Source organism: Oryctolagus cuniculus, chromosome X, assembly GCF_964237555.1.
Source record: "Oryctolagus cuniculus chromosome X, mOryCun1.1, whole genome shotgun sequence".
In the NCBI taxonomy this organism is placed as follows: domain Eukaryota; kingdom Metazoa; phylum Chordata; class Mammalia; order Lagomorpha; family Leporidae; genus Oryctolagus; species Oryctolagus cuniculus.
In genome coordinates this window covers 30,387,928-30,411,171 of record NC_091453.1, presented here as the reverse complement: position 1 = coordinate 30,411,171, position 23,244 = coordinate 30,387,928, and the positions used below count along the sequence as shown (strand labels likewise).

Here is a 23,244-nt window from a genome sequence, read left to right as displayed (position 1 = left end):
TGCTGGTGGGGGCCTGGCATTGTGGTGCAGCAGCATCCCATATGAACACTGGTTCGAGTCCCAGCTGCTCCCTTTCAGATCCAGCTCCCTGCTAATGTGCCTGGGAAAGTAGCGGCGGACAGCCCAAGTGTTTGGGCCTCTGCACCTAGGTGAGAGACTTAGACGAAGCTGCAGGCTCCTGGCTACAGATCAGCCCAGCTCTGTCCACTGTGGCCATTTGGGGAGTGAATGAACACATGGAAGACCTGTGTGTGTGTGTGTGTGTGTGTGTGTGTCTGCCTCGCTGTATCTCTGCCTTTCAAATAAATAAATAAATCTTTAATAAATAAATAAAATAAAGTGATTGGGGCAGGCATTTGATACAGCATCCCATAGCAGAATGTCTGGTTCAAGTCTTGGTTCCTCTGCTTCTGATTCAGCTTCCTGTTGAATCACACCCTGGGAGGCAGCAGGTACTTTGAAAGCAAGTACTTGGGCCCCTGCCACCCACATGTAAGACTCCCATGGAATTATAGGTTCCTGGCTTCGGCTTGGCACAGCCCCAGCTGTTGAGAACACTTGGAGAGTTAACCAGAGGATGGATGATATGTCTCTTGTTGTCTTTCTCTCTGCCTTTCAAATAAGATGTAAATAAATACATTTTTTTTAAAAATTAAGTCAAATGAGTGCCAGGATTTGCCTCGTGTTTTCATGACTTGTTATTGTGTATAGATTAGTGAAATTATATTGGGCCATTATTTCAGGTCATAGCAATAGAGAATTTGTTTTCAATTTTAAATGAAAGAAAAGTATATAATTGAAGCTAACAGGCTAACTACTTGCATGGATGTGATAAGAAATAAATACAAGTTGCTTAACAGTTACTAGAAATGAGTTCCCTAAAACAAATTGGTAATGAAGGTAAGTCATTCAATTTACAGGGATATTACATGCTTAGAAAAACTGTGAGCTTTCTTAGTCAATGACTGAAATAATCTTGCAAGCTAAGAAAATGAAAGGAATGTTAATAAGTAAGAATACTGTCAAAAAACTAAAATGCCAGGGTTTGAGAAATCAAGTGCCATTATGCAAGTCAATATTTTAAGAAATGCAATTTGTACAGCATTCTTTATTTTTCCTTTAAAACTTATTTTGAGAGGGCTGTTTTGCTTAATTATGCAACAAATGGGCATGCAACACAAGTTCAAAACAAGTCGGAGGCTGGTTTATGTGAACTTTGGTTGGCTGTTTGGTGATCATCGTGGTTTTTCATTCTACAGAATCTCATGGGGCTTCTGGGTGAGGAGCTTGACCTTATTCCTGTGTCAGATTAAAATAGCAATAATGCTGCTAAAAAATGACATTCTGTTGAGTATTTCCCCTCAGGTCAACTCCTAGAACTTTGTCTACCTTCCTCTGGTTCCTGGCAGAAAATGTGTGCAGGGGCAGCAGGTTCCAATTTCTAGCAGCACGACATTAGAAAAACTTCATCCCTTGGTTAGCCCTTGCCTTTCTAGAAAAGTATGAATAAGAGTTTCTCTTCTTTTTAAAAGTGTTTTCTGGGCTGATGTTGTGGCATGACAGGTTAAGCCACCCACCTCCGACATCAGCATCCCATATCACAGGGCTGGTTCAAATCCTGGCTGCTCCACTTCTGATCCAGCTCTGTGTTAATGTGCCTGGCAGGAAAGCAGGTGATGGCCCAAGTACTTGGATCCCACAGCTCATGTGGGAGACCCACATATGGTTCTGGACTCCAGGCTTCAGCTTAGCTCAGCCCCTGCCATTTGGAGGAGAGAACCAGTTCTGGCCTCCTAGCTCCTGCCTTCATTCTGGCCCAGCCAGGGCTATTGTAACCACTGGGGGAGTGAACCAACAGGTGAAAGATCTTTTTCTCTGTCTCTCCCTCTCTCTGTCGCTTTGCTTTTCAAATAAATAGCTCTTAAAAAATAAAAAGTCCTTTCCTCAGGTGCTGGAATTGTGGTACAGTGAAATACTGTTAAAATTTATTCTGACACTTATTAAAATGGTAAGGAAAACTATATTCAGAACTATTGCAATAGGTGTCAAGACTATCACTATAGGGATAAGGCATTGGGTTCAAACAAATACAGACAACTGGGGATTTGTAGCCAATGATTAAAGGTGAGGGAACCAATGGGTGGACTATTACCCAAAGGAAGCATCAAGGGTAGGGGGATTTTTTTTTTTTTAAGATTTCTTATTTATTTATTTGAGAGGTAGAGTTACAGAGAGAGGTAGAGACGGAGAGAAAGGTCTTCCATCCGCTGGTTCACTCCCCAAATGGCCGCAACTGCCGGAGCTGGGCCCATCTGAAGCCAGGAGCCAGGAGCTTCTTTTGGGTCTCCCATGAGGGTGCAGGGGCCCAAGCACTTGGGCCATCTTCTGCTGCTTTCCCAGTCCACAGAGATCTGGTTCCGAAATGGAGCAGCTGGGACTGGAACCGGCGCCCCTATGGGATTAACCTACTGTGCCACAGCGCTGGCCCCAGGGGCATTTTTGCTAAATGTTTTTAACAGTATTCTTGAGGAAGGCGGGCTTGCTTGCGTGAGCAGATATCAAGGTTGGGGGATGAGGCATTTGAACAGATACTGAGAATGATTAGATATTAAGGACTGGGAGAGCTTCATTAAAATGACTTAGCAGGAGGCCTGACCAAAAAGAGAGCTCTGAGTAGCCTCCAACTAAAGTGTGACACTTTGTCAATGTCAAGCTGGTTTCCCTTTATACCACCACGTGATGCCTCTCTAGCCCATCCTGTCGTCTAGAAGCTCTTTAAAACAAAATCAAGAAATTCAAGTTACAGCAGTTCTTGGAGACGACCCTCACCAGCACGTGAGAATTGCGTAGGGCAACAGACTACAATTCCTATAAGGCCCCGCTGAGCCGCGAGCCCACCATCCCCTCCCCCAACCCGGAATTCTGCGCATGCGCAGAAGGCTTTGCGTGGCGCGGGAATGGGCGGAGACAGAACAACGCGCCCGTTGGGGGAGGAGAAGGAGAAAAAGGAGGAGGAGAAGGAGAGGAGGGAAAAAGAAACCATAGACGTCTACCTCGGCCTAGAGCGGCCCTTACAGTGCTGGGGGAAAGGAGGGCGGGCGGGGACCACCCCAGAACAGGCCGCCGGCGGTATCATGGCGACCCGGAACCCCCCTCCCCAAGGTGAGCGGCCAGGGCCCGAAGTAGTGTCTGGGACGCGGCTCACAGCTCTCGACCTTGCTCTCGGGTCGTCTTTTTTCCTTCGTCTGCCTCAGGGTTCCCAGGGCTCTATTTTTTTTTTTTTTTTTTTTGAGGCAGCCCTTTCGATTACTCCTGCTCCCCACCCCCGCCCCCAACTAGACGTCTCCCTCCCTTGCCTGCGGAACTCGGGCGGAGAGTGACCCTCACCCACCCCCAACACAGCCCACCTCCTGCCCTGCCCTCCCTCCTGCCTACCTTTACCTCTGACCCGTCATTTCTATCTGCACTTTTTTTTTTTTTTTTTGGAGTCTTGATTCTAACGTGGTTTTCTCCACGCTGGTTCCTGACTGGTTTTATGCGAAAGGAGGACCCCCTCCTCCGACTGGTGAAAATGGACCTTACTCTGACCCTGACCCTAGTGAGATTCGTGTGTGATCCTCATTGCCGTGTATCTTGGGTCCTGGCTCCGTGGCCCCGGGCTGAGCCCCGGGCCTTTGCCAGGCCTTTTATTCCTGAGACCCTAGTCCCAGGAATTGAATTCAACTCAATAGTTTCCATTTGGGCATTTTTAGCTGTAGGCCAGAAATTAACAATGAGTTGTAACAGAACAAAAGGTATAGGACATTTCTGACTTTTGATTGACTCTGAATGTATTTTTTTCCATTTTGTATTTTGAAGACTATGAAAGTGATGACGACTCTTACGAAGTGTTGGATTTAACTGAGTATGCAAGAAGACACCACTGGTGGAATCGAGTGTTTGGCCACAGCTCGGGACCTATGGTAGAAAAATACTCAGTAGCTACCCAGATTGTAATGGGTGGCGTGACTGGCTGGTGAGAACATCTTTTTCATTCCATTTCATTGGTAGCCTTGCTGCTGTCCTTTTTTACATGGGCCGAAGTCCCAGTGCACGTTCAGAGGGAGTACACTGTTCATGCCCATAGAGCACTAACTTGAGGCTTTTCTCTGAGCCTCTGCATTCAGAAGCTGCCTGTGAGGTTTGGGTGATCGCCTCCCTCAAAGCCCACCCGATGTTCCACTCTTCCCTTCTCGCTCTGATTCTTTATAGATTTTCCCCTTTCTCACTCTTAGCAAATGTAGTGGATCTGATTCGGTGATAGCTAATTATCTGTCCATTTTTCCTTGTCAGTCAGTGCTAACAGCTGGAAAAAATCTGTGGGCAACTTCCCTCTGCAGAAGTGGCCTCAAGGATTGTCAGCCCTTGTAGAGAGCGTAACAATTGTTGATGATGATGCAGATGAATCTGGTGTCTGTGGGCTGGTGCAGATGGTGATTCCGCTCTACAGAGGAGCTGGAGGGCACTGCTTCTGTGTCAGAATTAAAGGGACTGATTGCGTACTCTAATAATATTGTGCTGTGCATTTAGGAGTGCTCAGTAAGCATTAACCTAAGGAGGTAGCATTTCAGATTACATGATTACACACTTGCTACTCTGGGTCTAATTCTGTTATTCTTGAAATAAAAGATTAGCCAGATAATAAGGAGGCAAAAACAACTTTGATGCTTTATTTTTAGTTTTTTTTTTCTTAGTTTTATTTAAAAGGCAGACAGAGAGAGAGATCGATCGATCGATCAATCGATCTTCTATCCCTGGTTCAGTCCCCAAATACAACAGCCTGGACTGGGCCAGGTTGAAGCCAGGAGTCCAGAACTTAGTCCAGCTCTCCCACATGGGTGGCAGAGGCCCAAGTACTTGAGCCATCATCTGCTCCCTCCTTCCCAGGGTACACATTAGTAGGAAGCTGGATCAGAAATGGAGTAGCCAGGACTTGAGTCAGATATATTTTTTTTTTTGCAAAATCTACAAATAATTTTATTGAAATTGAACAAATAGCACAACAGTTCCTTTGCTGGGTGCCACCCTCCCCAAGTCATTTCCCACACTCTAGAAGCACAGAGCTTACACAGTAAGGAATTTAAAAGAAAAAAGTCATCTCTATAGAAACCGGACTCTGCCTCAACATCATTCTGGACTAGACTATTTACAAACTTTCACATTTTAAGTATTTCTTTATGAGTTTTCCCGCCTTTCTGTCCAGTATTTTCCCTTGCTGATCATGAAGAGCTAAGGACATACAGGGAAGGGGTAGATATTCTAATAAGGGATAAGGGTATCCCTAGCAGAGACCTCACTCCCACCCCTGCTGGCACCCCTGCCCTTTTATTTTAAATGTTCATCAATGGAGAGAATTTTTAAAGTTTGTGAAGGTGCCTAACTTGTGACTAGTCATTTTGTTCCCTTAGGTTCTAAATTAAATTCATGTTACATTGATTTAATTTAATTATTTACATATTTCTTCTTGATAAGTATAAAATTAAAATTTTTGATTTGTGTTGTACAGGCACCTTGGGACACTGGCACATTCAGTGCCTTTTTGTAAATGCCATTTGATGAGAGAAACTCATTGTGAAGATTTCTGTGACACAGAAGTGTAGTTGTTATTCATGATGTCTACTTATTAATAGTACTAAATTTTAAAAAGCTTGCAATTAGAAGAGAGATGCCTGATTAGAGCCCTGGTCGCTCAACTAATTTTCCACAAGTTGTTTATACCTACATCCCCATAATTCAGTGGATGGCCCTTTGCCTAAACAAGCTCACAATTTGGTGTGATAGGTGAGTGGCTAATGGGATTGTAGGCCTAAACTTTTTTTTGTTTTTGTTTTTTAAGATTTATTTATTTATTTGAAAAGCAGACTTAACAGAGGCAGAGAGAGAGGATTTACACCCCAAATGGCTGCAATGGCTGCAGGTGGACCAGTTCCGAAGCCAGAAGCTTCTTCTGGGTCTCCCGTGCGGGTGCAGGGGCCTGAGCACTTGGGCCATCTTCTGTTGCTTTCTCAGGCCACAGCAGAGAGCTGGATTGGAAGTGGAGCAAAGGGGACTTGAACCAGTGTCCACATAGGATGCTGGCACTGCAGGCGGCAGTTTTATCTGCTATGCCACAGCACCGGCCCTAAAGCCTAGACTTATAAAAAATTTTGAAAAATGGGATTATCAAGTCATTGTATGTGTTCTTGTAGACTAAACTTGGTGAGAAGGCCCGTAATTGACAGATGTGTGTTTGGAGAGCCTAGAGACAGAGCAGTGGGAATTAGTAGGTTCGTTGTAGTGACTAATGCCATCAAGCAGTGGACACACATGCTTGTGGAGCTCGCTCCCTGGAGTAGTGTGGACACCCTGCTGCTGCTTGCCTCTTCCCCCTTTTCTGAGCCTTTGTTGCTGACTCCCCCACCTGGGGACCTGGTCTGTATAGAAATACATACATTTGGATTATAGCCAGTTGTCAGCCCAGGAGCTGTGTATTAGGACTCGAATTATTACACGAATTATTTGTTGCAGTGACTTTAGATTCAGTGACATTTAAATTTAGATTTAGATTTTTGCAGTTTTCTAAGGGTATAAAACTGCTGCCATAATGTGTTGTGTGTGAAGGAGAAGTTAATAGGTATTAGCCTAACCAGTTAACGATTCAGGACATGAACGGGAGGCTGAGGAGGTTTGATTTATCTGTAGGTAGCTATAGGTTTTTGATCATGACAAATTGAAACTAAAAATCTGGGTGGGCAATTGCTAGGAGACATGGGAGGTATAAAGAGCAGTTAGAGGCCCCTTCAAGTAGTCTGGAGGTAATGGGAGCCTGAGTCATGCAAGGTAATGATACCCTTGAGAATGGAAAGGAGAAGGCAGAGTCAAATAATGTTTTGGAAATAGAGTGCTAGGGTGCTTCAGAAAGTGTGTGGAAAAATGGTATTAAAAGTGTTCTTGGCTGGCACCACGGCTCACTAGGCTAATCCTCCGCCTGTGGCGCAAGTACCCCGGGTTCTAGTCCCGGTTGGGGTGCCGGATTCTGTCCCGGTTGCTCCTCTTCCAGTCCAGCTCTCTGCTGTGGCCCAGGAGGGCAGTGGAGGATGGCCCAAGTGCTTGGGCCCTGCACCCCATGGGAGACCAGGAGAAGCACCTGGCTCCTGGCTCCTGGCTGTAGCGGCCATTTGGGGGGGTGAACCAACGGAAGGAAGAACTTGCTCTCTGTCTGTCTCTCTAACTCTGCCTGTCAAAAAAAAAAAAAAAAAAGTGTTCTTTTGGTGCAAAAGATTTTGCAATCCATGAATAGTTTTTTTTTTCATAATATGCATTTTCCATGAACCTTTTGGAGACCCCTTATATACAGAATTTTGCAGTCAGTTACAGCAAGGATGTAGGAGGCAGGACCTGAGGTGAGTATGAGGTGGCGATCTTGGGGAAGGGTGCTCTCACATGTATGCTGGGACCTTAGCAACGTTCGGTGTGCCAGGAAAGATGCTGTTTGCTTTGGGACATTTTGATTGTGTGGTTGTGGTGCTTGAGAAGTCTATCATGGCACTGAGAAGGTGAAATTTCCGTTTAGGAAGATGTATTAGTTCCCTAGGGCTAGGTCACGAAGTGTCACAAACTCGGCAGGTTGAAGCAACAGAATTGTATTCTCTCCTAGTTTTGGGGTCCAGAAACCTGAAGTCAAGGTGTCAGTAGCATCGTTTCCCTCTTGGAGGCTCAGGGGGAGAAACTGTTCCCTGTTTATCTCCTAGATCCTGGTCATTGCCAGCAATCCTTGACATCCCTTGGCTTGTCGACGATGTATTACTCCAATCTCAGTCTCGGTCATCACGTGGTCATCTTCCCTCTGTGGTCTGTGCTTCTGTGCTGTGACTCGGGTTGGATTAAGGGCTCACCCTGCCCCAGTATGACCCCATCTTAACTATATCTGCCGTGACCCCATTTCCAAATGAGGTCACGTGTTGAGGTTCAACAGAGGACATAAATTCTGGGGGGACACCATTCAGTGGTGTAGAAGGGTAGAGTTAGGAACCCTTGATTCTTTTGCACAGTATGAATCTTACTGAAGGGAGTGTGCGTTCACTGAAGGAGATAATTATTCACAACTGAAGTATGGGCTGATACTCTTTGACAGGATAGATGAGACAAAACAGGTTTAATACAAAAATAGGCATAGATAAGGAAGCTGTGAGAAATGTGGGCTGAAGTGTCATCAAGGTGGAACTGTAGCTGGACCTGGAAGGGTTGGAAAGCTTTGGCAGAGCTAGGCGGAAAGCAGAGAGATTAATCGCTTGAACAAAGGTGATGACCTATTTGGAAAGTACTTGCATTGGAGCAGAAGGTTTGGGTAGGGTGAGGGTCAGTCAGGCGTATGGAACATCTTGATTGTATTAGGCAGAACAAAACAAATCGTTTTTATTGTGGAAAATTTCAACTTACGCAAATGTAGAAGAAGGAGGATAATGAACCCCTGAGTTTCAGTAGCCACTCCCCCCTCCCCCCATAAATTCTCTTTCTCTATCCTTTATTTTGAAGCAAATCTCATATATTTTAGATTGTGCATTTGACTAAGCTGTATCACCAAAGGAAAACACTGAGGGTTTCTGAGCAGATAAGGGGCATGGTCAGAAGAAATGGGAAAGCTTTAAGATTTTATTAGGGAAGTAACGAAAAGTGGAAGCGGTTTAGTACACCATTGATTGTTCTCATCTTTTATTATCTCTTTCACTCAAGGTGTGCAGGATTTTTGTTCCAGAAAGTTGGAAAACTTGCAGCAACTGCAGTGGGTGGTGGTTTTCTTCTCCTTCAGGTATGTCCTAGGTTTACATACTTGCCTTTGCTTACATAGGTAGCCCTTGGGAACTGAGAAAGTCAAGGCTAGCCATTTTACTTCTGTCCATTTTATTTTTTGTCCATTTTAGTAGAAGGTAGAATTTTCCTTTTAGACATGTTTATGGGAACAAAGTATAATGAATTTTGAAAGCTGGCTTCTGTCATGAAAGACAGTAACTTAAATACTTCCAAGTTCACTAAGCGTAGTTTGATCCCAGCTATTAAGACAGCTATTACAATTCAAAAATTAAAATGAATTTTAAAGTCCATTTTTATTACTTATCCAGATTTCCCTTGAAGCCTCTCTCTAGCAGATTAAACATTTCAATAATATAACTTACTCATTCTGACCATTTTAAACATAGCATATAAAATTCAAAAGGTTTCTTTTTTCCTGTTTGTTAACCATTCAGTTTTTCCTCAGAAGAAACTGCTATCAACGATTTCTAACAATTTTTTTAAAAAACCGGAAGAACCGTAATAATATAGAAAGTGGAAAGTTGGGTTTAAAAAATCATCCATAATCCTATTTCTGAGGCAGATGGATTTGAAATTTTAGTTTCATTCATCTCCCTTTTAGAGTAAGATCAAGAAATGCTTTGCCGTTAGAAGATGTTTATCAGGACATTATCTGGCATTTATGTCTGTTTGGCATATATTTTCTCAAAAATATCATTCCTTGAAGATCAAATCTAGTAAATGCCAAAATTGAAAATCTCTGGGAATGAATGTTAGCAGTAATTTTGAAGATACAGCAAACTGTCAGTTGTACCAGATTTAAAAAATGATTGATGTTCACAGCAATCAGAATCTTACTTTAGCACCTAAGCGACTGATCATGCAATAATCAGTGTAGGTGCCTTAAGTACAAAGGGACTGGAGTCGTACGTGTCAAGTATTTTCTTGATTTTATATAAATCCAAGTCAAAATCAGCTTAGGTAAAATTCAGTTCTGTACAAATGCTGGGATATTCATCCAAAGGATTAAATTTGGATGTTAATCGTTTTCTTTTTCACCTCTTACCACAAGGAATAACATGATTACTCCTAATGATGTCACTGGTAGAAAGAATGTGTCTTTAAAAAGGCTGATTAGTAAACAGCTCACAATCTACTTAATTCTATAGCCGTTTTGAAAACTGTTGTCCTTTCTGTTAGTGTAGAAGGGTACAGAACTAAAGCAGACTTTCCAGAAATGTTAATAGAATAGAGAGCATTGTGTATGTGCACGTGTGTATATATGTGTGTGTGTATTTATATATACACACATATAAATAAAAAGATTTATTTATTTATTTGAAAGGTGGAGTGGGTTCACTCCCCAAACGGCTACAGTGGCCAAGGCTGGGCCAGGCTGAAGCCAGGAGCCCTGAACTGCATTTTGGATCCCTCATGTGAGTGGCAGGGGCCCAATGCTTCTCCAGGTGCATTAGCAGGGAGATGGATAGGATTTGAACCGGGACTCTGATATGGGGTGCCAACACTGCAAGCTGTGGCTTAACCTGCTGTACCATAACACTGGCCCCAGCATTATATATTTTATTCTACTATATATGTCCATTTTTCAATAGTCCGTTTCAGTGGCCCTCAATGTGCATCACTGAAATCCAGTTTGCCATTGCACCTGCTGCTTTTCCACTTAGTCCACGTGTTCCTTGAAGCCTTTAAGGTAGAAGAACCTGTCTGCGTCAAGCCAGTTTTTCCCACAAATATAACTAGCCCCGAAAACACAGGCTAGTTTTCTAGTAGCAATACTGTTTTCCAGTAGTTGTTTATCACAATGCTGTCTTAAAATAGACAATGATAGGGGCCAGCATTGTGGTGCAGCAGGTTCAGCTGCCACCTCTGATTCTGGAATCCCATGTGAGTGCTGTTTCAAGTCCCAGCTGCTCCACTTCTGATATAGCTCCCTGCTAATACACCGGAAAGCAGTGGAAGATGGCCCAAGTCCTTGAGCCTCATACCCATGTGGAAGACCTGGTGGAGTTCCTGGCTCCTGGCCATTGTGGCCATTTGGGGAGTGAACTAATGGATGGAAGAGACCTCTCTCTGTCTGTCCCTCTCTAACTCTTCCTTTCAAATAAATAAATACATCTTTAAAAAATAATGATATGTCTCTGTTTGTTTGTTATGAATATATACATAATTCACAGGGTCAGATAGTTGTACAAGGCTTAGAGTCATCCTCTGCCTTGCCTCAGTACCCGTTTCTACCTCTCTCGAGGCAGCCACCTTAAACTCAGCTGATTCTCCTTTCCCAAAACAGGTTAACTGGGCATTTCTTAATCTTTCAGTCTTAGATGGTAACTGTTGGAATGTGGAACAGTTTGCATTATGGAATATGAAAATTTGGCTATTGTTTATTGAACTGTCCTCTCCATACCTGCCCTCCATCTCACACACCTGAATGCTTTCTGCTCCCTGCATATTATTATTTCATAATTGTGTTCGATCACTGCCTGGAATTTACTGAACAACTGTTGGTTGTCTGACTCTCCTGTCATTGTGGTCATATGCGTGAACTAGCCTGTCAGTTGAATCTTGGGGACAGACTTGGTGCCAGAGTCCTGTGTCCTGCTCCCTGTCTAGGCTTGGTGTATATCTCTTATCCTGGAATCTCCCTTCAGTACTGTTCGTGGATATTCCCTTTGCTTTTGTCATGGATTGTTTCCTTTACTGTATCTCATATCTTTTTGATCTGTTCTCTTATTTGAGAGGAACACATCCTCCAGTAACTTCTGGAGAAACTGTGCATGGGGGGTATCGCTTTTAAGACTTTGCATGTTTGAATAATTCTTCATTTCATTCTTACATTTGATTGATAGTTTACCTGGGTTTAGATACTGCTCCATTGTCATTTGAGTTCCAGTGTTCCTGTTAAGTCTAAAATAATACTTTAAAAAAATTATTTATTGGCTGGCGCCGCGGCTCACTAGGCTAATCCTCTGCCTAGCGGCGCCGGCACACCGGGTTCTAGTCCCGGTTGGGGCGCCGGATTCTGTCCCGGTTGCCCCTCTTCCAGGCCAGCTCTCTGCTGTGGCCAGGGAGTGCAGTGGAGGATGGCCCAGGTGCTTGGGCCCTGCACCCCATGGGAGACCAGGAAAAGCACCTGGCTCCTGGCTCCTGCCATCGGATCAGCGCGGCGCGCCAGCCACGGCGGCCATTGGAGGATGAACCAATGGCAAAGGAAGACCTTTCTCTCTGTCTCTCTCTCTCACTGTCCACTCTGCCTGTCAAAAAAAAAAAAAAATTTATTTATTTATTTGAAAGGCAGAGTTACAGAGAGGAGAGGGAGAGACAGAGATCTTCCATCTGCTGGTTCACTCCCAACATGGGTGCAATGGCCCAAGCTCAGCTTTTGTCCCCTGTTTATAATTGTTCACATTGATATGCTTTGCTATGGCCCTATTTTGTTCATTGCACTGGAAACTCAAAGGGCTGTTTCAGTTTGGGGGAATATTCTTGATATTTATTTAGCTAATGATTTCCTGCTTTTTTGTTTCTTCTAATTTTTCCTCCTGTACTTGCTGATATATAGATCCCCTGGACAAGTTGTTGAATATAAATTATATAAATTATTAATTTATACTATAATTTATCTAATTCATTTACAGCATTAACTAATAGACATTTATTTTATGCCTTGGTTTATAATCTAATACTATTTTGTTCCTCATATTATTCCAGCTTTGGCCATTGAAAGTTCTTTCAGTTATACATTATCTTTTTAAATCTATGTGAGGACATAAGTGATTGTTTTTTTAAATTTATCCCTACATAGTCTCTATTCTTCTAACTCCCCCCTTACCCCCTCCGTGTTTGTTTATCAGGGTGCTTCTAAAAGTTCATAGAAAGGGGCAGGTGTTTGGCCTAGCGTTTAAGCCACTGTTTAAGATGCCTGCATCCCATGTTGGAGTACCTGGGTTTGATTTCTGGCTCCAGCCCTTAACTGTAGCTTCCTGCTAATGCAGATGTTGGAGGCAGCTGTGATGACTCCACTAATTGAGTCCCTGCCACCCCTGTGGGAGACCTGGATTGAATTCTGGCTCCCATCTTCAGCCTCCTTGCATTGTGGGTATAAGATTTATTTATTTATTTGAAAGGCAGAGTGACAGGGAGAAAGACCCAGATCTTCCATTTGCTGATTCAAAATGGTCACAATCGCCAGGATTGAGCCAGGCAGAAGCCAGTAGCCCAGAACTCCATCTGGATCTCACGTAAGTTCTTGGGCAGGCCATCTGCTGCTGCTTTCTGACGAGCAGCGGAAGGGAGCTGGATCAGAAGCGAAGTAGCTTGGGCTTATACTGGTACTCTGCTGTGGGCTGCTGGTGTCCCAAGTGTTGGTTTTACTTGCTGAGCCACAACACCTGCCCACCACACATAGTTTTTTCTTTTTTCCAAAGATTTATTTTATTTATTTGAAAGAGTTAGAGGGAGAGAAGAGAGAGATCTTCCATCTGCTGGTTCACTCCCCACATGGCTGCAACTGCCATGGCTGGGCCAGGGCAAAACCAGGAGCCGAAAGCTTCTTCCAGGTCTCCCATGTGGGTGCAGGTATCCAAGCACTTGGGCCATCTGCTGCTGCTTTTCCTAGGCCATTAGCAGGGAACTGGATCACAAATGGAGCAGCTGGGACTTGAACCAGCACCTGTATGGGATGCCAGTGTTGCAGGCATTGTCTTTATCTGCTACGTCACAATGCTGGCTCCTGATTTGTTCATAATATACATTTTCCATGAACTTTTTGAACATCTTGCATGTTATAGTCTTTAGTTGCATATTAAGTGCCATTTTACATGCTTGATGATCCTGGATTGCTTATGTTTAAGATTTGGGCACTAAAAACTAATGGAAGCTCTAAATGTGTAATGGGGCTTTCCCTTTTCTGGGAATTCTGACCAGTCCAAGAAAAATGATTTAAAGATCTGGATTTAAGGGTGGAGGGAATTTTCCCCATGAAAATAGCCTGGTTAGATCACCATATGGTGACGCTTACAAGCCAAAAACCCTATGTACTCATTTATAGCTTTCTAGCAGACATGAATCTTTGCTTGATAGACTGGCATTATTTTTAACTTGGAAGCTTTTATTCTGATGATGCCTCTTTACATAATCTCATTAAATATTTTAGTGTTAGAACCAGTGTTGTGGCGCAGCAGGTTAAGCTACCGCTTTTGATGCCAGCATCCCATATTGGAGTACCGGATGCTTCTGTTGGTTTACATTTCCCTTAATTACTCAGATGAGTTCTGGGTGGACAGACTGAATTGGGTCCCGTTTGGTCAGTTCTTCCAAAGTATTCGGGAGTTAGGTTGGATGTACCTGAACCCCACCGAGTGTAGAGTGCCTGTCTTGGGGCATCTTTGTCCTGGAGCATGCTGCCCCGTTTGGACTGGTAAACTTCAGTCTGACCAGATTGACCTCTAAATGAAGAGAGCCGTGAACTTCTCCAGGAAATCTCCTCAGGGATAGTAGGTCAGTTCAGCATCAGACAGAGATCATCCTCTCACTCGCTCGTAGACCAGAGAGGGCCCTTTGCGCTAATCTAGCTCATCCACTTTGTTGCGGAGAGTCACTATTTGAGTCAGGTTGGATAACACAGCTTCAGGGCTTTAGTTTTTATTCACTGTCTTTGTAACAGTCATCCAGTGTGTGTCATTTGTCTATTTGACATTCGGGTGGGACTCTAGGGACATAAACATTCTCAATCCCTGGTACTGACAAATTTAGTGACCTGGTCAGCGCCGAGCTGAGCCAGAAGGGTGTATTTGGAGCTGAGAGAGTGCTCCCGCTCTTTGCAGAAATCAGGAAACCCTAGAGAGGCAAGTAGTATTTCAGAGTTTTTCTTTCTTTCTTTCTTTTTTTTTTTTTTTGACTTTCCTTGCAACTGTTTGACATTTTATCCCAAAACATAGGTCATTCTGTCTATTTCAGATAACCTCAAATTTAGTAATTTTCAGTGACAAGTGGCTATGATGAAAATATTTTTAGATATTGTGTAGAATACTGCTGATGAGAATTGGTTTAATCCATCTTATTAAATAGCTTCATTAGGAGGTTAGGTAAGGGTTTTAGCCAGGGAATGTAGGTAAGTTTTTTTCATTACCAGGATAATTCATGGCATGAAGATGAATTTTTTGAAAAACTTTGTAACTTAAAATGTTGAGTCTTGAAAATGACAATTACATTGGGAATTGCTGATGAGTTGCGGCATAGATAACGTTTTTGGTTTGCTCTAACTAAAAATAAAGCCATATACATACATAAAGATCTTTGTACTTCTCACAAGCTTTGGATTAAAAAGATATGTTAGAATTGACAAAAAGTTAAATTCTGTAAAAGCTTCAAAGAAATCAGCCAGTTTGATTACTTAATGCAAGTAAGTGAGGAGTCTTCAATCTATATGTAGAAAAGGCTCCTTTTTCTAAGGTTCATCGTTACCTCCAGAGCTGCAATCCAAACTGCTGGGTCAAGTACTACCAGAACAAGCGTGCACTTGCCATTCGATGTGTTCACCACTCTGTTCAGCTGAGTCTGGAGTTTGCAGTGGTAGTAGGTGAATAAATACAGGAAGAAATGCAGACGAGTTGATAAGTTCTTCTCTGGAGTCATGCACAGAGAAAGTAGAACCCAAGATTTCCATTCTACCTCTTTATGTAAAACCAGATAGTTTTATTATTTGAAATATTTTGTGGGTGATTTAAAGTCACAGTGATACATAAAAAGGTGATGAAGCATAAGCTCAGTAGGGGTGATTTGCAGTGGCATATGTGGCTTAATTGTTTACTACTCGTGTGATTATATTTTGATTTTATTATTTGGAGGTGCTAACTTCCTGTACCAGTCTAGACACACACAGTTGTTCCTGTGCAGATTTTGCAGCGTCTCAGTAGCACCATGTGAGGGCTTTCTCATGATTCATAGTTATTTAGCTGTAATTTTATTGAAAGGATTTATGGTATGGAACTTGGGTAGAACCTATTTCTCTTATACTCTACTTTCAGAAGCAATTATTAGAAAATATGATTATTCAGTAAAGGGTCAGAATTAGTGAAGGGCTACTTTAGACTTTTTTTTTTTTTTTTTTGACAGGCAGAGTTAGAGAGACAGACAGAGAGCAAGGTCTTCCTTCCGTTGGTTCACCCCCCAAATGGCCGCTACAGCCAGGAGCCAGGAGCCAGGAGCTTCTCCTGGTCTCCCATGTGGGTGCAGGGCCCAAGCACTTGGGCCATCCTCCACTGCCCTCCTGGGCCACAGCAGAGAGCTGGACTGGAAGAGGAGCGACCGGGACAGAATCCGGAGCCCCTGCTGGGACTGGAACCCGGGGTGCCAGCGGCGCAGGAGGATTAGCCTAGTGAGCCGCGGTGCCGGCCAAGACTTCTTTTAGGGACCCAAAAACTGTTGGGTTTCTGATTGCTAGTAATTAAGCATCTTTTTAATTAAAAGGTACTTTTTTTAATCAGCTAAATAATTTGTATAGTCTATCTTTTTAGCAGATTCTCTATTCCAAAAAGGTGTGATAGAATTATAGCACAGTTATATTTCAGATTTTGCAATTTTTTCCCATCATGCACTATACTTCTCTTACTGTGTTCATCACATCTAATGAGAGACTAAGTCCTTTAAGGAGAGCAGACATGAAGCGTAAATAATTAGTGCTTTGCACAGAGTAGACATCAGTGTCTGTTGAATGAATAAATTCATGAGTAAGTAGTAATGTCTTACCTATAACTTCCGTACATCTCTTGAAATCTAAATGTTCATATGTTCCTGGGTAATAGATTAGTTAATAACCTAGCCGGTTTAGAATTAATCATTTTTACTACATTTTTCAGATTGCCAGTCACAGTGGCTATGTGCAGATTGATTGGAAGAGAGTTGAAAAAGATGTCAACAAAGCAAAAAGACAGATTAAGAAACGAGCAAATAAAGCAGCACCTGAAATCAACAATATAATCGAAGAAGTAAGATGATTCGTAATTTTGGCTGTTTGGTGGTGGTGGTGGTGGTGGTGGTGTTGAATGGGTCTCACTTAGCAGCAAATGTGACGGGATTATCTTCTTTTAAAAAAAATTGGTGTTTTTAGTCCTATATCTAGAGTGCTAGTAAAATGTGGGATCAAGCCACAGTTTAAATTGGTCATTAATTTTCTGGCAGTTAACAGGTTCCTCTGCCCATCTCCTACCTACTTTGATCTGCATATAAAAGCTGATACCTTTTGTTTCCACATTCTTTCCTCTGGGGACTGGGTTTGTGGTGCAGCAGATTAAACTGCCACTTCGGACACCTGCGTCCAATATTAGAGTGCTTCGGCTCTGCTCTGGGTTCCAGCTTCCTGCTGGTGCGAACCATGGGAAACGGCAGCTAATAAAGTACTTGCGTCCCTGCCACCCGTGTGGGAGACCAGATGTTCTGGGCCTTCAACTTTGGCCTGACCTAGCCTTGGCTATTGTGGGCATTTGGGGAGTGAACCAGCAGATGGAAGATGGATCTCTTTCTCTCCCTTTCTCCTTCCTTCCCCCTCTTCCTCTTGCTTTTCAAGTAAGTAAATAAATAAAACTTTAAAAGGGGGCTAGTATTGTGGTACACTAGGTTAAGCCACTGCTTGTAATGCCAGCATCCCGTAATGGATGGTTTGAGTCTTGGCTGTTCCACTTCCACTCCAGCTTCCTGCCACTCATGTGGGAGACCCAGATGAAGGTCCAGGCTCCTGGTTTCAGCCTGGCTAGCTCTGGCTGTTGTAGGCATCTGGGGAGTGAACCAGTGGATGGAAGCCCTCTCTCTCTCTCTCTCTCTCTCTTTCTCTGTTTCTCTCTCTCTCTCTTACTCTGCCTTTCAAGTAGAAGAAAAAAACATTAAAAAAAAAAAGCACAAATCTTTCCTGTTTTTGTAAATGTGTATGTGTATATACGAGGTATAGTAAAACTAAAACTCATTTCTCCTTTTTTAAAGATTTATTTATTTATTTGAAAGGCAGAGGTAGAGAGGCAGAGGCAGAGAGAGAGGTCTTCCATCTGCTGCTTCACTCCCCAGTTGGCTGCAACAGCCAGAGCTGTGTGATCCGAAGCCAGAAGCCAGGAGCTTCTTCTGGGTCTCTCACGTGGGTGCAGGGGCCCAAGGACTTGGGCCATCTTGTACTGCTTTCCCAGGCCATAGCAGAGAGCTGGATCAGAAGTGGAGCAGCCGGGACTCAAACTGGCTCCCAGATGGTATGCCGGTGCTGCAGGCGGAGGTTTCACCCACTGTGCCACGAAGCTGGCCCCTCATTTTTCTCTAGAGGTAGAATAGTTTGAAAATGTATTCCTTCTGTTTATCAATATGATTAATATATCAGTTTTAACATTTTTGTGCATCTCGTATTCTATTTGGAAGTGAATTTGATGTTCCCTAGCCTTTGTTTGTATTTCATCATTTGCTTTCCCCCAGCCTTTTAATATGAAAAATTGAAACCAATTGAGAAACTTAAAGATAAATGCACTGAATACCCAAATCACCAAATTCTTTGTTTTGCCACATGTGCTTTATCTGTATCTGGGTGAGATTTATGCTTTTTTTATTTTGACAAGCTATTTAAGACACCATGGTTCTTTATTCCTAAATAACTTTAGCATGTTTCTCCTAGGAATACAGACATTCTTTTGCATAACTCCAAATACCACTGTTATTAAAAAATTTAACATGATACCATAATACTTTGTAATGAACAGTCCATATTAAAATTTTTCTATAAAATACTTTTAATGAATTTTTTCCTAGTGAAGAATTAATTTGTTGCTTTTGGTTGTCGTGTCTCTGAAGTCTCCTTTAGTCTTAGATTAAACCGTTCTCTCATCTTGTTGTTTTTTCCCCATCTTTCCTGGCACCGGCAGGCATCTAGGCAGACTTTCTCACACTCTGGCCCTGTCTGATGGCTTCCTCGTGATCTTAATTAGGTTAAACATTTTACCAAGGTGATGTTTCTTTTGATCCTGCACATTTTTTCTAACTGGCTAAATGAACTATTAACAAATATCTTTGTGCCTGCTGTGGCAATGTATTAAATTATCTGTGTTAATAATTGGATGAATGGACCATTGACATCTGCCCTACAGGTGCCCATGAGCTTATAGCTGCCCATGTACTCACTATCTTGGTAGCCAGGGAACTTCCTGGGTCCAGCTATGAGTGCAATGGGCAGCTTCCTTCAGGTTGCAGTGGGCAGCTCTGGGATCTTATGTGGTGTTTGGCACCTGCTAAAGTAGGTGCATAGAATTTTTTGTTGAATATTGAATTAAGGAAAATAGTTGAGAATGTTACTTAGCTCCAGGTTCAATATATTTTTAAAATTTGCATTTTTATTGTGGTAAAATATATATAACAAAATTTGCTGTTTTAGCCATTTTTAAGTGTGCAGGTCAGTGGCATTCAGTATATTTTCTGCAATCATGACCAATATCCATTTCTAGAACTTTATCACTCCTGTCATTCATTCCCTGTGCCCATTAAACACCAATTCCCACAATTTTTCCCTCTCTCCAGCCCTTGGTAATCTCTCTTTTTTAATTAAAATTTTTTAAAAATTTATTTATTTTCATTTATTTCAGAGACAGAGATTTTGCATCTACTGATTCACTTCCCAAATGCCCACAACAGTCAGGGCTGGGCCAGGCTGAAGCCAGTAGCCAGGAATTCTATTTGGGTCTCCCATCTGGGTGGCAAGGACCCAAGTACTCGAACCGTCATCTCCTGCCTCCTAGGGTTTCCATTAACAGGAAACTGAATGGGAAAGTAGAGTAACCATGATTTGAATCAGGCACTCTAATATGGGTTGCAGGCAGCAAATGCTTGTCTTTTTTGAAATTCTTTTTACTGGGGTTGGTGCTGTGGCGTATCGGAGTAAGCCACCATCTGTGACACCGGCATCCCATATGGGCACCAATTCAAGTCCCGGCTGCCCCACTTCCAGTCCAGCTCCCTGCTGATGCACCTGAGAGAATAGCAGAAGATGGCCCAAGTGCCTGGGCTCCTGTACCCACTTGGAAGATCCCGAAGAAGCTCCTGGCTTCAGTCTGACGCAGCCCTGGCTATTGTGGCCATTTGGGGAATGAACCAGTGGATGGAGATCTCTGTCTGTCTCTCCCTCTCTCTGTAATTCTGACTTTCAAATAAATAAAATAAATCTTTTAAAAATTCTTTTTATTTATTTATTTGAAAGGCAGAGACAGGGTTTTCATCTGCTGGTTTATTCTCCAAATGCCTACAATGGCTGGAACTGGGCTAGGCTGAAGCTGAGAGCTGGGAACCCAATCCAGGTCTCATTCTTGGGTGGTAGGAACCCAGTCACTTGAGCCATCACCACTGCCTCCCAGGATCTGCATTAATAGAAAGCTGGAGTCAGAAGCAAAAGTGGAGATTTAAGCTCAGGTGCTCTGATGTGGGGTGCAGGCATCCTTTTTTTTTTTTTTTTTTTAAAGATTTATTCATTAATTTGAAAGCAGAGCTACAGAACGAGAAAAAGAGTGATCTTCCATCTGCTGGATTACTCTCCAATTGGCCACAACGACCAGGGCTAGGCCAAGCTGAAGCCAGGAGCCTGGAGCTTCCTCCTGGTCTTCCACATGGGTGCAGGGGCCCAAGGACTTGGGATATCTTCCAGTGGTTTCCCAGGCCACAGCAGAGAGTTGGATTGGAAGTAGAGCAGCCAGGACTCTAACTGGGGCCCATGAGGGGTGCCGGTGCTGCAGGCCATGGCTTAATCCACTGTGCCACCATCGCCGGCCCTGGATGCAGGCAGTCTTAATTGCTAGGCCAGATCCTGTCTTATACTTCCTGACTCCATGAATTTGACTGTTCATGTAAGTGGAATCATGCAATATTTGTCCTTTTTTGTTTGCCTTATTCCGTTTAACATGTTTTCAGATTTCATCCATAATTAAGAGTGTTTGTGTTTAAATGTACTTCATGTTTCAGGCAACCGAATTTATCAAACAGAACATTGTGATATCCAGTGGCTTTGTGGGAGGCTTTTTGCTAGGCCTTGCCTCTTAAGGACATGAAGGTTCTACCACAGTGGATTCAAATGTGAGAACAGGAGTGGAGGCGACGGGATGCTCTCTCAACAGTACGTGCTGCCAGAGTCTCCTGGGCAAGGAGAACCAACTAGCTGGACAAAACTGAACTCACAACTTAGCATCTTGCCATCTGAAGCTTGACAAACTAGTATCTGCTGTAAAACAACCTATGTGGTATGTGAACAATAGTATTCCTGAGCAAGACATGGCTTTCATTATTTTTAAAAAATTTGTGTCTCTTTAGAAACTAGCCTATAAAATATCACCATTAGTTGTAGATTTGAAGAGAAAAAAGAATCCGTTGGACTTGTTGCCCAGTGTTAGCCTCTGTTTAAATAAGGTGTTATTCATTGTGCTTTACAGTATAATACTGATAATTAAAATTGTATTATAGCTTCAATAGTAAGACTTTTCGTTTTTAAAGATATCCTTGCAATAAACTGAAGAACCACAATGCCCTTGTGTGGAAGGCTTTAGAAATAATAGAATTATTAAAGATGTTAAATAGATTCTGCTGATGGAATCGAAAACCAATTTTTAGGTTTTTCTTGCAATTCTTACTTTGCTTATTTAATAACTGTACATTTCAAAGAAGGCTCTTCTAAGGAAAGGTAAAACATGGTCTAAAGCTCTTTGTCCTTTTTTGATGTCTGTCATTTTTAAAATATCTTCTTGTGTGTCAGCTTCTAATTTGTTTATTTGTTTTATTTGTCTACAGCCCGAGTCAGACTCATTAGTTTGAGGGTACATATAGTTGGGGCATTGGTTTAGACTATTAACTTTGAAAACACCTCCATTTTCATTCTGAAAATCCTAATTAGTTTGGCCCCTTCACCAAGAGGTAAAAATCACTTTAAAAGATTTAGTAGTGTAGTATGAATTTACTTTCTCAAGAACATTAATTTTCTGCGTAACCATGGCATTGTAAGAGAATTGTCTCCTTGATCTAGTCTGAGATGTAACTACCAAGGCTTTCAGGCTTTTGGTAGCATTATGTTACTTGAACACTAGGCCAGCTTACTTGTTTCTCAGGGCCAATGTCACACTCTCTTAAAGGTTCCTTTGCCCAGAAAAAAGCTTTCCGGATTTTAGTTTTGTCCACACAGTTCTAGGTTGAAATTAGGGAAGAAGGTAGAGAGAAATGTAAATTGGAGTCTTTAGACTGAAAAGAGACTTGGCAGGTTTTCAGACCATGTACTTGTCATAGGCAATTCCCCCAGTCTCTTTTGTGTATTGTAAACATACAACATTTCATACTTTCAAGATTGGTTACAGACTATGTGTTTTCATTATCATGAGACTCCTTAAAATTAAATGTGAACTCAAATTTGTTTCTTTATTCTCATTAGTGCCTCAGATATAATGCTGAATAAATCTCAGACTTTCTTAATATGAAGTGCTTTTGCTTATAAATACTTGTTGGTTCTTCTTCAAGGCTATCTCTTTCTAGTTTGCTAAGCTTTTCTTGGCTGTGGATGAAAAGGGACAAATATTCACGAGTCTGGTCAAGTCGCTTTAGGTAGAACCTTTACCATGCTTCTGTGCACCACACCTGTCTGATGTGATACAGTGAAGCAGGCTACAATGGAAAGCTCTTACAGCTGGTTCAGTTTGTTCAGTTTGAAAATGCTCATGTGTGTTCTGTGCACGATTCACTCAGAAAGGGTGTGTGGGGGGGGTACAACATGTCTGCCCTCAAGCTTTCAATTGAATAGATATCCAGATATTCTTATGAAGAATTTTGTAATAATACTAGAATATGAGGACCTGACAAATGAGGGGTACCTGGAAAGATAGGCACTTTGAGAGTCCTTATATAGAAATGAAAACTTTGAGAGAGAGCACTTTATTTATTTATTTTGCTATTGTAACTTCTTTTTACAATATTTACAAGAATAGTCACTCATTTGTTTTAGCCTTAAGTCAATAAAAAGTTTTATTTGAAAAACAGACTTGGGGCTGGCAGTGTGGCATAGTAGGCTAAGCCTCTGCCTGCAGTGCTGATTCATGTCTGAGCTGCTCCTCTTCCAATCCAGCTCTCCTTATGGCCTGGGAAGGCAGTAGAAGATGGCCCAAGTGCTTGGGCCCCTGCACCTGCATGGGAGACCCAGAAGAAGCTCCTGGCTCCTGGCTTTGGCCTGCCCTAGCCCTGGCCATTGCGGCCATTTGGGGAGTGAGCCAGCAGATGGAAGCCTTTTCACTTGCTTGCTCTCTCTCTCTCTCTCTTTGTAGCTCTACCTTTCAAATAAGTAAATAAATCTTAAAAAAAGACTGTTCTAGCTATTGCAAATGGAATCTACTCAAATTGGATTTTGACTGTTTTTTCCTTTTTACATTTTTCTCA

At 42.5% G+C, this 23,244-nt stretch overlaps 1 protein-coding gene across 2 annotated transcripts; it reads left to right on the top strand.

Annotated features, from left to right (window-relative positions):
- The first annotated feature begins 2,943 nt into the window (after positions 1 to 2,943).
- FUNDC1 (FUN14 domain containing 1) lies at positions 2,944 to 22,296 on the top strand. Of its 2 annotated transcripts, none has more exons than XM_051827039.2 (5): positions 2,944 to 3,162; positions 3,859 to 4,015; positions 8,752 to 8,827; positions 16,686 to 16,814; positions 20,800 to 22,296. In XM_051827039.2, the coding sequence occupies exons 1-5, from the start codon at positions 2,958 to 2,960 to the stop codon at positions 20,875 to 20,877; spliced, it is 645 nt and encodes a 214-aa protein (XP_051682999.2). In that variant the 5' UTR covers positions 2,944 to 2,957; the 3' UTR covers positions 20,878 to 22,296. The 2 variants fall into 2 exon arrangements, with proteins under 2 accessions (XP_051682999.2, XP_051683000.2); XM_051827040.2 differs by lacking the exon at positions 20,800 to 22,296 and adding an exon at positions 18,720 to 18,858 and having other exon boundaries at positions 2,953 to 3,162.
- The last annotated feature ends 948 nt before the right edge of the window (positions 22,297 to 23,244 follow it).